The 16,312-nt window shown below is 45.3% G+C and overlaps 1 protein-coding gene across 1 annotated transcript in view; it reads left to right on the forward strand.

Annotated features, from left to right (window-relative positions):
* Positions 1-16,312, forward strand: part of LOC145359798 (roundabout homolog 2-like) — a 286,183-nt gene that overhangs the window by 142,043 nt on the left and 127,828 nt on the right. The window contains exons 3-6 of the mRNA XM_080214574.1: positions 1,663-1,820; positions 2,411-2,531; positions 6,996-7,134; positions 8,445-8,572. Of these exons, the coding sequence (XP_080070700.1) occupies positions 1,663-1,820; positions 2,411-2,531; positions 6,996-7,134; positions 8,445-8,572 (546 nt within the window). The remainder of the gene's footprint in view (positions 1-1,662; positions 1,821-2,410; positions 2,532-6,995; positions 7,135-8,444; positions 8,573-16,312) is intronic.

The following is a 16,312-nucleotide window of genomic DNA, read 5'->3' on the forward strand; positions in this document are numbered from 1 at the left end:
TAACTAAATCACCCTCAATCCCTCACATCTGCATTTTCTGCAGAAGCCTTCCGTGGTGAACCTTATCAAACGCCTTACTAAAGTCCATATATACCACGTCAACTGCCTTACCCCCATCCACCTCTTTGGTCACTTTCTCAAAAAACTCAATAAGGTTAGTAAGGCACGACCTGCCCTTTTTTCGGAAACGCTTTTCCTTCGTCAGGTGTGTGGATTGAATGCAGACTAAATCCAGTGCGTGGAAAAGATGCTTTGGCGTGCATTCCTGGTCATAAGGTTCCAGCAGAACGGGCGTTTTAGATGATGCAGCAAATCCGACATTGAATCTGTTGCTTTTCTTTCCGTCAAGGCCACAGAGAATTGATAATCCTCCTGTCTCCAGTGTAAATCCAGAGCTCCCCGAGGGAGATATTCAGAATACACTCTGTGGATCTAATTAATTGCTGTGCTCTTCTGTTCCTGTAATGTATGCTGGTTGGGAGCCATGAGTCCACTTTAGCTTCCTCAATGGTTTTTTGACTGACTGCGGGGTTAGCTGTTACTTTGGGTAATGGACGTATCTTCCATCCATCTGACTGGGAATATTCATTAATTCAGATCAGCGGCAACCAAATTGAATTACTAAAGGAGGGAAAAATGAGCTGGTGTAATTTGGTGCTGTTTGCAGGCAGGAACTAATGCGTACATAGATCAAGGGTGATGTGGGCCATTACAAGCTTTAATGGAACTGCTTTGCAACTGAATAAATATAGGAATTACTTAGTAGATGCTGATTAGGCTGTTTTTAGTCAGATCATGTTGATAAAATGCCATCGTTACTTTGTATATATTGTTGCTGTGCCATTCCCCTGCCTAAGGCTCTATCACACAGGTCATTGTACAGTGCGTGCCCGTGGTAAGACGTTGGATAATTGTAATGATGCTGAGGTAACATGCCTGTGATTGGGTTTGTGGATCCCAGTGGTTCTACATGAAGCATGAGGAGACAAGAATGTTGGAAAGCTTAGCAAGAATATTAGGTCCTGTGGGACGATCTCGTCCTCATGCATCAATGCCACTTGCCTTCTGTCTCCAGCAACGCGTTCAGTTGCCACTTGAACCTCTTTGTTCTCTCTGTCTCAGTGATCTTCTCCCTCTATCTTTCACCACAGCTTTGTTGTTCATCACCTTGTTAGGATGATAAAGTTCTCCCCGAGCACCTTCCTTAATTTGGGTCCCCGGCACTGGAAATCTTCACAGTAATGAACCGTTTGCCTGGGTTAATCGAGAGCAGTTAGATTCATGCAGATGTGTGCAGATGTGACTGCTCAGGTGGAACTGAGCTGTGACTCCTCATGACATTTTCTTTACTCAGAGGATAGTTCTTTACTCAGAGGGTAGTAAGGGCGTGGAATGGCCTGCCTGTAGCAATAATGGACTTGCCAACTTTAGGGGCATTCAAATGGTCATTGGATAGGCATATGGATAATATTGGAATAGTTTGGGTTAGAGGGTCATTAGATTGGTTCCATTGGTCAGTGCAACATCGAGGGCCGAAGGGCCTGTACTGCGCTGTAATGTTCTGTGCTCTGTTTTCTTTAAGCGTGTGCCAATATTTGTCAATCAGTGAAAAGGGGCGCCTCCTCTGACTAATGAAGATCTTCTCCTGTGGTCTCTCCGCAGTCCTGCGTGACGATTTCCGTCAGACGCCCAGTGACGTGGTGGTTGCGGCAGGTGAACCCACTGTTCTGGAGTGCCTCCCACCCAGAGGGCACCCAGAGCCAACCATCTCCTGGAAGAAAAACAATGTCCTGATCAATGACAAGGATGAGCGGATCACGGTAAGCAGGGTGTGGCAGCAGGGAATGCCCAACACAATGGGAAATGGTCAGATGGCACCCTATTGAGAAGTGGCATGGACCGCACAGAGCCTCTGATACTTTCATGTTAAATGTTGAGACATGAGGGACAAGCCAGAGTCTTTGAATACAACAAGTGACAGACTCTTAGAGAACTGACTGAAACTTGTGCAGTATACTTCCCAGATCCCAGGGAGCAATTAATAATTACCATTTGAGCTTTACATGAATGCATCCTGATCTTAATGTTTCATTTCCTACAACTTTAATTTTTGTTCATTGTGAATTGCCCACCTGCAATGCAAGGTAAAATGTCCAGAAGGGCAACATTCTGCATCTTTCAACATTGCACACTTTATAACACTCAATCCTACCGCACCCTAATGTAACCTGCTTGTTCCGTGTACCACAGTCCAAGATACACAGTGAATCCCGCTTCGTGTACCACAGGCCAGTAAAGCCTGTTCCTCAGTGCAGTGTTCTTTCCAGTTGACTGTACCAGGCTGGGTACTTGGTGTTTATATCTGGAATGCATCTGGTGTTGTGGATATTAATGTTCTTTTCTCTTCTAGATTCGAGGCGGGAAACTGATGATCTCTAATACGAGGAAGGCTGATGCTGGCATGTATGTCTGCGTGGCCACCAACATGGTAGGCGAGAGAGACAGTGAGCCTGCAGAGTTGGTCGTATTTGGTAAGCACAATATTTGTATCCTTTTTTTGCCTTCAGCCCATGCAGCATGAACTGGCCTGTCAAGGACGTACTAATAAGCCTCTGTCAACCCTGCTTCCTGACCCCTACATATCTCCCACCCACAATTATCCCTCCTCTCTGGAATGCTGCCTACCATCCCTGTACAGTTCCAAAGGTGCCAGTCATCTCATGGTGCCTCATCCAACTCACACGTTAGTTAGCTGTTCAGCTGTGAGGGGAATCATGATGCTGAGGAGGGTGGATCCCAGGCTCTCTCTAGCTCAGGTTGCTGAATCCAGTGATAGCTCTAGAATTGCTGCCCAGTCTGAGGTGGTCTTGCAGCTCATTACTATAGTGGGCAATGTCGTTTAGGTAGAGCCCAAACCCACTTTCGGACCTGTCAGTGGTCTGGTTTGCTCACTCACCAGTTTCTTTTAGTTGTTTCAAACTTTAGTTTACATTTTCTTCACCAGTTTTTACCCTCTCTGCCTGATCAGGACTTTCTTTTTCTAATGTGGGTTGTGGGCATCACAGGCAAGGCTGGCATCTGTTACACATCCCTAATTGCCCTTGAACTGAGCGGCTTGCTAGGCCATTTCAGAGGGCAGTTAACAGTCAACCCATCCCTGTGGATCTGGAGTCACAAGTCGGACAGACCAGGTAAGGATGGCCGATTTCCTTCCCTGAAGGACACCGGTGAACCAGGCAAGTTTTTATGACAGTTTTTCGATGGTTTCCAAACTTTTCTGGATTTCAACATCTGCCGTGGCGGGATTCGAACCTGGGTCTCCAAAGCATTACTGTGGGTCTTTGGACTACTAGTCCAATGACAATACCACTCTGCCATTGCCCCCTCACTGAGAATCATTTTCCAACTGGTGTAGGCAACCTTCACGCCCACTCAACACTTATTCATGTATGACTTTTAACAGTGAGCACTGGCAGATAATTTGACAGTAAGAAGTCTCACAACACCAGGTTAAAGTCCAACCAATTTATTTGATAGTAAACCCACAAGCGTTCGGGGTTTGCCCCTCCATCAGGTGAATGGAGAGTTTCACCTGATGAAGGGGCATATCCCGAATGGTTGTGAGTTTACTATCAAATAAATTGGTTGGACTTTAACCTGATGCTGTGAGACTTCTTACTGTATTTACCCCAGTCCAGCGCTGGCGCCTCCATGTCAAGATAATTTGACGGCAGGCAGAGGGGAATTATGATTTTATCTTGATCCCACTGGGCACCCACCCAATCTGTTCTTTCTAGCAAGGCTCACTGGATTGTAATTGGGGCAGCGAAGTTAAATGGAACATCCTGACTTTTACTTATTACTAGACAATCTGGTTTAGCCATTGTGTGAACCAGATCCTATCATCAAAAAATATCTTCTCTTCCCATCCTGAATGATGAAGCATGAGCAGGAAGTTGAATATCCCAGGGCAGGATCAGGAGTCATTAATTTGTCTGCCAACCAAACAGGAAGTTGATGGAGAGCACCTTAATCTTTAGAACCAGATGCTGTCAAGGTTCAACATCTTCACCTGAGGAAGGAAGTGAGGCTATGGGTGTGGAAGCCATAGCGAGGGCAAGGTAGAATATCTGCAACAAAAGTTTCAGCCTGTTGCCCTGTGGCTCTGGGACGGCAATGAGAGAAAACATTATAATCCAGTTTCTATTCTTAGTGTTGTTGACCTAAACTGGACTCCAGGTGGGATACTGCAATCAGATTTATTGTTCCATGCAGGGAAATAATAATAATTTGGAGATTTTTTTTTGCCTTGTGTCTGTATGCCTTGGTATCATACAAACCAACCAGACCAGCACCTTTGTAAGAAATACTGAGTTAAACTGAAAGATAATGGCAAAGTAAGGAACAGCACGGTGGCACAGTGGTTAGCACTGCTGCCTCACAATGCCAAGGACTGGGGTTCGACTCCCGGCTTGGGTCACTGTCTATGTGGAGCCTGCACATTCTTCTCACATCTGCGTGGGTCTCCTCTGGGTGCTCCAGTTTCCTCCGGCAGACCGAAAGATGTGCCGGTGAAGTTCATTGGCCAAGCTAAATTCTCTCTCTGTGTACCCAAACAGTTGCCGGCGTGTAATGACTATGGAATTTTCACCGTAACTTCATTGCAGTGTTAATGTAAGCCTATTTGTGACACTAATAAATAAATGGGTGAGTCGGAAAACATTTGATCTTGTTAATGTTACAGCTACTCCTGCTCAGTGAGACTCACTGTAAGTTCTTGGTTTACAATTGACTCAGTAAATTGTAAACCAAGTTTGGTATTGGGGGTGACTATTTCACCCCTCCAATAGCTGGAGAAGGACAGCAATGGCTAACTAAAAGAATGAGGGGAGATCTCATTGAGACGTATAAGATGATGAATGGGATGGATAGGATAGAGGTGGAGAGACTCTTCCCACTCAGAAAGGACAGTAGGACTAGGGGGCACAGCCTCAAGATAAAGAGGGGGCGGTTTAGAACGGAGTTGAGGAGGAACTTCTTCACTCAAAGGGTGGTGAATCTCTGGAATTCTCTGCCCGTTGAAGTCGTGGAGGCTACCTCGCTAAATATTTTTAAGACGTGGGTTGATGGGCTTTTGATAAGAGAGGGGATTAAGGGTTATGGGGAGAGGGCAGGAATGTGGAACTGAGCCACGACAGATCAGCCATGATCTTATTGAATGGCGGGGCAGGCTCGAAGGGCTAGATGGCCTACTCCTGCTCCTATTTCTTATGTTCTTATGTTCTTAAAGGTACCTGACTACTTAACCCAATGGTGATCCACTGGGGAGGTGATGGCCGAGAGATATTATTGCTAGACTGTTAATCCTGAAACTCAGCTAATGTTCTGGTGACCCGGGGTTCGAATCCCGCCATGGCAGATGATAGAATTTGAATTCAATAAAAATTATCAGGAATTAAGAGTCTACTGATGACAATGAAACCATTGTCACTTATCAGAAAAGCCCATCTAATTCACTAATGTCCTTTAGGGAAGGAAATCTGCCTTTCTTACCTAGTTTGGCCAACATGTGACTCCAGAGCCACAGCAATGTGGTTAACTCTTAACTGCCCTCATGCAACTTGGGATTGGCAATAAGTGCTGGCCAGTCAGTGAAGATGCGCATATGCCAGCGTTGGACTGGGGTAAACACAGTAAAAAGTCTGACATAGTATGTCTGTGCTTTATATGCTCTGTCTGAGGCCAGAACTCTCCATTCACCTGACGAAGGGACTAACCCGAAAGCTAGTGAGTTTACTATCAAATAAATTGGTTGGACTTAAACCTGGTGTTGTCAGACTTTTTACAGTCAGTGATGCCCATGCCCCATGAATGAATAGAGAGTTTAGGAGAGTGAGGGGGCGATTTGATTGAAGTTTATAAGGTCCTGAATGAACCTTGAAAGGATGTTTCCTCTTGTGGGTGAGTTCAGGACTAGGGATGCACTATCGGACAGAGGTGAGGAGTATTTATTGGATCAGAATGACCAATTCTGGTGTTGCATCACTCTGTCTAATGGCTACGGCTTGGTTTCTTTCAGCAGTTTGATGACAGCCTTGTTACTACCATAGGTTGTGACATGTTGACAGGCTTGAGTTCAGTGCCTGTGACTTGGCCCAGAGATCAACTTTTCCTGGATTCAGAGAGGAGAGGTGTTGTGTGTGGTGATGGCACTTTCAATTGTTAGAGAAATGCAGGCTCGTAGCACACAGAAGGTAAAAGAGGAGAGTGATATGGTCTGAGACCGAAGGTCTGAGTTTTCTTGCAACTTGGGACAGAATTTTGCCCCTGGGATCCTAATGTTGAGTGAAATGTGACTCCCACCTTTGCACTGTTGTCTGGCCAATTCACCCAATTAGCCAATTAATGACAGTGGGCAGGTTCCAAAACTGGAGGGTGAATAGGATGCTCTCCAACATGGAAATCTGTGGTTCAGGTAAGAGAGAGAGCGAAAAGGAAAGTGGGTGCCTACATCACTCCAACTTCTGAAATATTTTAGAAGTAGCCTCAGCTGCCATTGTGAAGGGGGAATAGGGCAGCTTATGGCTACAGCTGGGGTCAGGCATGTGGTGAGGGCCTCAAAGCCTGTCTGGAGCACTCATCCTCTGGGTCTGTCAGAGAGAGCTTTCGGTCAGCTGGCGTAGGTTTAGATGCCTCGATGGGGAGAGGGGCAGGTGCTACATATCTCCATGAGACTTGGGGGGTAAGATGGTGCTGGCACCTGGCTGACAGTGGGACCACATTCCCCCCATGGTGGTGAAGGGGAGGAGAAAAGTCCCGTCTCTGAACTTTAGTATGAAGATGTCATAAATGTGTTATTAGAAGATTCTGAAACAAATCGAGGAAGGCCTCAGGATGAACCTCTGGGCTGCAGATGGTTTGTCAACAGTGTGTTCGTTGTCTTTTTCTGTGTATGCTGCTTGTGTACAGGTTCTCATTCTTCCCCTCTCCTGCAGAACGGCCCACCTTCATCAAACGCCCTATCAATCAGGTGGTCCTGGCGGAGGACACTGTGGATTTTCACTGTGAGGTGCATGGGGACCCAGTACCAACTACTCATTGGCGCAAGGAAGAGGGGGAGCTGCCACGCGGAAGGTACTGGAATTCAAGTATTTTAAAGCTTGTTAAATATTATATGATGATGTTACTTTGTTTCTAATCAAGGGAACTGTTCAATCCCCAAGGAGATGGCATTGTTGTTAATTGATGTGTAAAGCCAGTTTGGCTCATGGAGGTCTGATGCCATGTTCTTCATTGGAACGGGTTAGAGTGGGAACCATTCCAGCATTTAATTCTGTTATCAGGATTTAATGATGTGGAGATGCCGGCGTTGGACCGGGATAAACACAGTAAGAAGTCTCACAACACCAGGTAAAGAGAGTTCTTCACTCACCTGACGAACGAACGGCGTTCCGAAAGCTTGTGGCATTTACTATCAAATAAACCTGTTGGACTTTAACCTGGTGTTGTCAGACTTCTTACTGTATCAGGATTTAAGCCAGGAGTGTAACTCTGGTTATTGTCCACTGTGGAACTGAGCCATTGCAGAGCTGGAAGGTTTCAGGTTCCACCTCCTGTCCATGTCGGTCTCCTCAATAGAAGGAGCAACTACAGTTTCCTCGGCATGTCCGATAAATGTTATAGAAACAAATCTATTGATGTTCATATTCCCGATCACTATACAGTGACCTCCAGTGGAAATACAGATGTTGGGTTCAGGATCTGCCTCTGTTGCGATGTTTTCCATACTCAACTCTGTTGATGTCCATTTTCTGAGCCGATCATGCGAAGGATGGCCAATAGCTGTTGGCATGTGGCAATCAGTAGCCCAACAGCATAGAGTCCAAGTGCAGTAGCAGGCCATTTGGTCCATCAAGCCTATACCAACAACAATCCTGCCCAGGCCCTATCCCCGTAACCTCACATACTTACCCCAGCTAATCCTCCTGACACCTAAGGGGCAATTTAGTATGGCTAATCAACCTAACCTGCACATCTTTGCACTGCGGGAAGAAACCGGAGCACCCGGAGGAAACCCGAGCAGATGCGGGGAGAATGTGCAGATTCCACACAGACAGTGACCCGTGGCCGGAATTGAACCTGAGACCCTGACACTGTGAGGCAGCAGTGCTAACCACTGTGACACATGCTGCCCTCCAATGGACTCAAATCAAATGATCTTCTACTGCACTTGGATTCTATGATGTTGGGCTACTGATTGCCACATGCCAACAACTCTTGGCCATCCTTAATTACTGACTCAATGAAAATTGGGTGAAATGGAATATGGGCTGCCAATTTACCATTGCCAATGTTACAATGACACAGCGAGTCAAAATGACCCTCAGTGAGTGACCCAGTCTATTTTGTTTTGCACCAACAAAATCCTTTGTGTCTCCCAATAGGTTTGAGATTCAGGCTGACAACAGCCTGCGACTCGCTCGGGTTGGCAGCGAGGATGAAGGAACGTACACGTGTATTGCAGAAAACAGTGTGGGTAAAGTTGAGTTCTCAGGCACTCTGACTGTACACGGTAAGGAGCTGTGACTTGATCTTTCTGAACTGGTGACTGGTATGTTTAAAGTATGTGCTCGCTCAGTGAATTATAACCATGCGCTAAGGTGTGAGTGATGGAATCCACTATTTCCAGTGAATAGTGGAATTGCCTTACAACGAAAAGTATTGTAGAAACACACAACGTCTTTGGACTGGTTAGACTTGATAATGCTAATTTAACCTTCTGCAATGTTTCTGTATTTGAAGACTTTGGGGGACATTTTCCAGCCACACTTGCCCCAAAACTAGAAAATCCCACCCGCGGTCAACAGACCTTTGCATGATGTTCCTCCCCCTCCCATCCATCCGTCCGCTATGATTCCCATGGCGGGTGAGATGGGAAAATTCCAGTGTTTATCTCTTGACTTATGAGTCTCGACAGTGAGTGCCAAGCTGCACGTTCAACCTATTTCTGGGGCATCTCCTGATGCTACCCTTGCCAACAGGGACACTTCCTCCTCACTCCTGGAGAAGGTGTTGGGCGGATGCTGGAAGACGGCAGAATGGATCTTGGCTATGATTTCAATGATGTCAAGTAGGCTCCTCCTGTACTTTTGGTTTAGAGTCAAAATGAGGAAGATGATGAACTTCAAAAATGAACGAGGGGACCTGAAAGCTATGATGGAATCCCGTCCCATCAAAAGTCAACCTTTCTGGCAGACAAAGAGTTAAATCTTGATTTGGTCCAATTCTAAAACAGCCGAGAGTGGGTCAGCAGCCTGTTTAACATCCCTCATGATCTTAGGTTGAATTCACTTAAAGAAAATCCCTCTTTAATATTTTTGAGTCGAGGTGGAATGATGAATTGGATAGTTACGATCGTTAAAAACCACTCTCGATATCTTTGTGAGATTAGATTTTTTTTTCCCCCAAAGCGCTAGGGAGATTTGAACATTGCTTCCTGTCAAAAGGTGGCTTTAGCTGAAGATGGAGAAGCTTTTCTGGTTTCCAGCAGGAGGTTAAATCTCTAAATGGCTCGGTTTGACTCACTCACTGGGTCAGCACCATCCTAAACGTCCTACTTGTTTAATGGCTTCTGCTCGGAAGTGATATCTGAGAGCTGGAACTCATTCATTCACCATCCGCTGGTGAGGGGCATTCAGCTCCTACTCAAATCAAACTGTAAAATTACCAGTGACCGCTCGCTGCTAAAAATGTGCAATTGTCAGGGCAAAAGGGATGCTCCGGTGGTTTTCTCTTTTTCCTGATTGATTGTCACTCACTCTGCAGCAGCGGACCCCCTATTACAGTGCATCTGGAGTGAGAGATGGAGACAAGAATTGGAAATATCCAACCGTGGAGCCAGGCGTTCATTTTCATTCTCTCAGATTGGTTCACTATTTGAGCTGGGTGACTTTTTCAGATTAATTCTGGGGACGAGAGTAGCGATTATGGTCTACATCCAGCTGCCCTTGAGGTTGGGGCAGGCAGGGTGAGCTGCGTTCACTGTCCGTGTGGTGAAGGTGTGTCCCTGTAGGCCTGTTAGGTAGGGAGCTCCACACAGTGATCATGAAGCAGCGAGTGATGTACGTCCAAGTCAGAATGGTGTGGAATCTGAAGGGGAATCAGTCAGTGATGATATCCCTTTGCTCACATCCTTCCGGAACCCACCGATGCTGCTCATTATTTGAGTGAGAGGATGAGAAGGAGCCAAATTTGTATTTTAACCAGAACAATGCTGATAGAATCATAGAATACCTACAGAGACCATTCGGCCCATCCAGCCTGCACCAACCCAGACTCAATCCCTGTAACCCCACATATTTACCCTCCTAATCCCCTTGACACTGAGGGGCAATTGAGCACGGCCAGTCAACCTAGCCTGCACATCTTTTGGACAAGGGAGGAAATCGGAGCACCTGGAGGAAACCCACACAGACATGGGGAGAATGTGCAAACTCCACATTGTCACCCTCGGCCAGAATTGAACCTGGGGCCCTGGCACTGTGAGGCAGCAGTGCTAATCAGGTGTTAATTACCCCCAAAATGGTTATCGTATTGAAGACATGGCGGTGTAGTAATCATGGAACTGGAAGAGTAATCCAGATGTTCTAAGTACAAATCCCGTCACGATAACTTCTGAAGTTGAATTAAATAAATTTGGTCTTTTGTAGTGTCAGGGCGATTAGCAGGGTAAATACGTGGGGTTATGGGGATATATAGAGCCTGGGTGGGATTGTTGTCAGTGTGGGTTTGATGGGCTGAATGGCCTCCTCCTGCACTGTAGGGATTCTGTGATTTTTTTTAAACTTGCACTGCGGTGTTTGCCTGGTTCAATCTTGATAAAAGCAGAAAACAATCTGACAGGAAATAATCCCCGAGTGTTAGAAACAGCAGATATAACCAACCTATTAATAAACCGCTGTAGAACAGCCCATGGACATACACAGCCAATTGTTGATTCTGTTGAAGATAATGATAAAAAAAATCACAGTGTACATTATGAGATATGAGGCCGCATCCAAGTGCAGTTCAGTAGTGATTTGACCGTATATTTAGTGATAAATGAGGTAACGGCAACCTATATTTATGTAGCACTTCTAACACAGGAAAACGTCCCACAGGCGTGTTGGCATATCTAAGTTGGCACCAAGTCAAAAAGAAGACATTTAGATAGATGACCAAAAAGTCAGAATTTGATGAAAGAACTCAGAGTCTCTTCATTAATAATGTTTTTCTTAAAATTCTGGGGCAGGAGTGGTACTGAAAAGCCTACATTTACTCCCTTGCGTTAATTGCCTTAAAAGGGCCTGATTGGCACAATTGGGTTTCCTGGTAGGCCACTTCAGAGGGTAAAGAGTTCATCTCAAAAGAATCACATGTTAGCCAGTTGGGGGTTGGCAGGCTCCAGAAGGACACTGGGGTGAGTTTTTACAAATGACCATTGGGTTTTAAGTCAGTCATCGGTACTTTATAAACATTCAATCACAATGCCAGCCTCACAAATTATCATTTTTTTTTATTGAATTCAATTTTGCAACTTGCCACTGTGGGATTGGAACTCTCTGGGCAGGATTTCCTCCCGTGCTCACCTGAGGTCGGATCCCTGCGTGCTATGATTTCCATAGCATCATTCCTACAGTGCAGAAAGAGGCCTTTCGGGCCATTGAGTCTACACCGAACACAATCCCACCCAGGCCCTACCCCCAAATCCCTACATATTATACCCACTAATCCCTCTAACCTACACATCCCTGGACACTAAGGGGCAATTTCTTAGCATGGCCAATCAACCTAACCCGCACATCTTTGGACTGTAGGAGGAAACCAGAGCCCCCAGGCGAAACCCACACAGACACGAGGAGAATGTGCAAACTCCGCACAGACAGTGACCCGAGCCGGGAATCGAACCCAGGACCCTGGAGCTGTGAAGCAACAGTGCTAACCACTGTGCTACTGTGCCACCCAAACCGCTGTGCTACTGTGCCGCCCATGGTAGGCAGCGTGGGAAATTTTCACCCACAACCTCGGGTCTGCTGATCAAGCTCCGTTATCACACACATACCGTTCCACTGAACACAGAACAGATGACAATACCTTGGAGCTGAGCTGATTTTAGGAAGTTTAAAATAGATGAGATACCCCACTTCCTGTGAGTTGCTGAGCTAGTTGAATACGAAGTGTGTGATAGTTATGTTGCTGCTCACTTGGGTGCCTTATTAGTTGGGGTTCCTTGCTCCTAACTGGTGACCTGTGACTCCCTGCTGGAGGACACTGGGAGACAGCAGGTTTGAGCTGGACCACAATGCCCACCCATTATTAGCTCCAGGCTAAAATTGAAACCATTACTCTGAAAAGGGCCATCTTGGTGACCATCACAAATGCAATGTATTTGCAAAAGCTGGTCAGAGAAACTTTGAATAACTAATTGCCAACCTTACAAATGAAATGCAACATGTAAAGATTTCATAGAACATAGAACAATGCAGCACAGTACAGGCCCTTCAGCCCTCGATGTTGTGCCGACCTATGTCCAAACCCAAGAGCAAGCTATCCCACTCCCTATCATTCTGGTGTGCTCCATGTGCCTATCCAATAACCGTTTGAAAGTTCCTAAAGTGTCCGACTCCACTATCCCAGCAGGCAGAGCATTCCACACCCCAACCACTCTGAGTGAAGAGAGTAAATTTCAATAAGTTTAACAGATGAACAATTCTGTTTATTTCACCACAGGAAGAGTTAGCTCAGAAACAGCATGTGCTGTTGACGAAAATTGAATCCAAACCTCCAGCATTTTTTTTTTATTATTTATTAGTGTCACAAATAGACTTACATTAACAGTGCAATGAATTTATAGTGAAAATCCCCAAGTTGCCACATGCCGGTGCCTGTTCGGGTACACTGAGGGAGAATTTAGCATGGCCAATGCACCTAAGCATCATGTAATTTGGACAGTGGGAGGAAACCCATGTAGACATGGGGAGAACATGCCAAGACAGGGACCCAAGCCAGGAATCGAACCTGGGACCCTGGTGTTGTGAGGTAGCAGTACTAACCACTGTGCCACCATGCTGCCCCCATGTGTAAATGTACAAGTTCTTCTCTTGAGATGCCCATTTCTAAAATGTTCTTAAAGTCCAGCACAGGGATGTTCTAAGAACCTTGATTACCTTGCAGCAAATTCCTGGTGTTTCTGCGTTTGCCGACACTTCAGCTGAGGAACTCTAGGGGCTGTGCCCAGTTCAGTTAAACACCTAAATTCCCCTAAGGGTAAGGCGCAACCAACCTTCCTGGAGGGCAGCAGGTGCTTATGTTCAATTCTCAGTAGACGACTTGCACTTAATGCTATTGCAAGCAGGGCAAAGGTCTTCTTCCCCAATCATTGACGAGGAACTCCTATCTTCCTCCATTCATGGTGGCCATTGATGGTAGGACAAGGTTCAGCTTTCTTCAGATTGGGCCACTTGCCTAATCTAAGTTCTAGCTTGGAAAGAGATGATTTGCCAGGCACCTTTGGAACCACACCCTAGCAAGAATCAGTGCCTTCAGGTGAAGAGTGGTCAGAAACTAGCAAAAGAAATTTAAATTCAAGTTGTGTGTGTGTGTCTCCCGTTCAAAATAGGACGCAGGTCAAGCGGGGTCAGCCGCCAACTCATGGATCTGCAGCTTCCTGTGTCATACCGCACGCACAACCCAGGAATGATGGAGATTTTCTTTTTATCGTTGCCCGGCACTTGTGACGTTATAGAAGCATAAATTTGCTAGATTATTATTTTAAGCGGTGCGTTATGAATAGAATGTGTCACCGGGCAGCAATGAGGATGTGATAAATGTCTTCACACGATGAGGCTGACTCAATTACTCATGAATGCGGAGACACGAGTGAATTAAACTCAGGCTGACTTGAGAAGATATTCATCACACCTCAGCGCTGCCCCTGACATATCCTTTATGTATTTGTAAAAGAAAATGATGATATATTTTAATGCACTGGGAACGTGGCAGTGAGTAGTTGAATAGTGATGGCAATTAAATCCTAACGGTGACTTTGCATTTTGCTTCACGCTCAATATTTGGGTGAAGTGATTTGACACGGCATTTTCACACACACCCCACATGAGTAATCTGCTGGCAAATTGTCACAAAATTGTGCAAAGAGTCCCGGAGACAGTGATTTGACAAGTTTCATTTTGGATGGATCCACAAGCCAATTAATCACTCGCTGTGCCAAGTCACTTTTCCCTTATCGATAGCTAAAGTTAACGTTTCCTGCTGTTCTCCATGTTTAAGCCAACATTAATGCTGTCATTTGTGTATGAGTTCATTCATGAATTTTCCTTAACATCTCATGTATTTTTTAAAATTTTTTTTCTTTGTTTCAGTTGGTCCATTCAGTAAGTATCCATTTCACCTCATTTACTTACTGGTGCATGCTGGGGTAGGTGGAGGTTATAAATTAATGACTTTCATTAGAGGCATGTCCTAATCTTTAGATTGAACCTTCATCCATTACAGCAGCGATTGGGGGTGAAAGCCTCATGCACCAGGTATTTAGTGCACAAGATCCAATTCTCTGCACAAGAGTTTCATTTTCTCATAATTTCATCCACAAAGTGAGACCAAGCAATAATTCCTGCAAACCTGGAAGCAGCCATTAACTCATCTTGTGTCGCTTGTTGATGATGTCACGGTGCCCATTGCTGTGCGCTGAGGCACATGGGAAACTAGCGATGTCAACATTGGTGCCTTTTTATTTAAGGTTAATGGAATACAAGTGTTTCTCCAATGATTGAAATGAGGCAGTTAATGGCAGATGTATAAATCTCCCAGGATTCTTATGGACTTCAGCCAGCAGGAAGGGTCATGACATCATCATCATCTGGGGGCCACAGCCATTTAAGACTGATCAGAGGTCTGAAAGACACCGACATTAAAATCTGATGTGATATTAATTCAGACAATCAATAGTAGGAGCTGGTTTGTGTGGGTGTGTGGCTTGTGTCAAAGAGTTGGCACCCTGGCATTTTTCTTCAAGAAAACGTATTTGTAGAATAACATTTCTCCATAAGGTCTGCAATGGGCTGATGTTTTAAGGGCCCTCATTTTCTAATGTTGCGGAGTTGAGGGTTACCGATCTGCAATCCTGGTGGCATAGGGATTCAGTTCAGATGTGGCATCTCCTCCCACCATCTCCATGTACCTCTTGTGGTCAAACAAGACTTGACATGCACTTTATCATCTCCGACATGAAGAATGGACCTTTAACAAGGTACTTCAGCACTGTCGGTGGCTGCAGAACTGCAGTACAGCAAGAGTCAGTGCCTTCAGGAGCGAGAGAATCGGAAGGGGGAAGGAAACGAACAGATAGTTCCAGTGTAACCATAGAGGTCAACCAGAGGACATCATCATTAGGTTGTTAGTTAATATGAAAGAAGTCTCAAATCTCTTTTAAATCACAGACATCTTACTGCTGCTACAGAGGATGTGCATTCCCACTTTATTGTGTCAACTGAGCAGGCATAGGACTTTAATGGGATAGTCCCTCTTGGAAATCTGTCTGGGATGGATCCAAAAATAAACTAGGGCATTATCAGTCTAGCATCTAAAAGTTAAGCAGGAAATGTACTCCGCCAGGGGAAACGGGATTAAACACTTACAGGGGCCAAGTCATTAGAAAACGACATGCAGGGAATTCTTCTTAACAAAAGACCCTTGCACTAAACAGCACGTTTGATAGGAAGGAATGAGATAATGAACAGATCAAGGCTGGAGTAGATAAAAGCTTAGAAATACTGGAATTCTGAAACAAAAGGAAATATGCTGAAAATGCATAGCAGCGCTGTCAGAGTTTGTAAAGAGGAAGACAGGTTTTATGTTTTGGGTGTAATTCTTTGTCAGAAATTGCCGTTTATCTTCACAGACCATTACAGGTATCTTTCAGCACCTTCTGTATTTATTTCAAGACCATGACTGTTTTTGTAGTGATAAATCTTGTCTCCAGAAACATCCTCAGACCACATTTCACTTGACAAAGCAGCATCAGTCCAACAGGTTCAGAGCATCCAGTCCATATCCATGACTTTACAAAGGATTGCCAGCTATTCTTGTAAAGTGTTGAACTTGGCACAGTACTTAGCACTGCTGCCTCACAGTGCCAGGGACCCGGGCTCAACTTCCGGCTTGGGTCACTGTGCAAAGTGTACACATTCTCCCCGTGTCTGCGTGGGTTTCCACAGTTTCCTCCTATGACCCTATGCTTCACAGCTCCAGGGACCTG

This window comes from Carcharhinus amblyrhynchos, chromosome 29, assembly GCF_965287045.1.
Source record: "Carcharhinus amblyrhynchos chromosome 29, sCarAmb.v2.hapA, whole genome shotgun sequence".
Taxonomy (NCBI): Eukaryota; Metazoa; Chordata; class Chondrichthyes; order Carcharhiniformes; family Carcharhinidae; genus Carcharhinus; species Carcharhinus amblyrhynchos.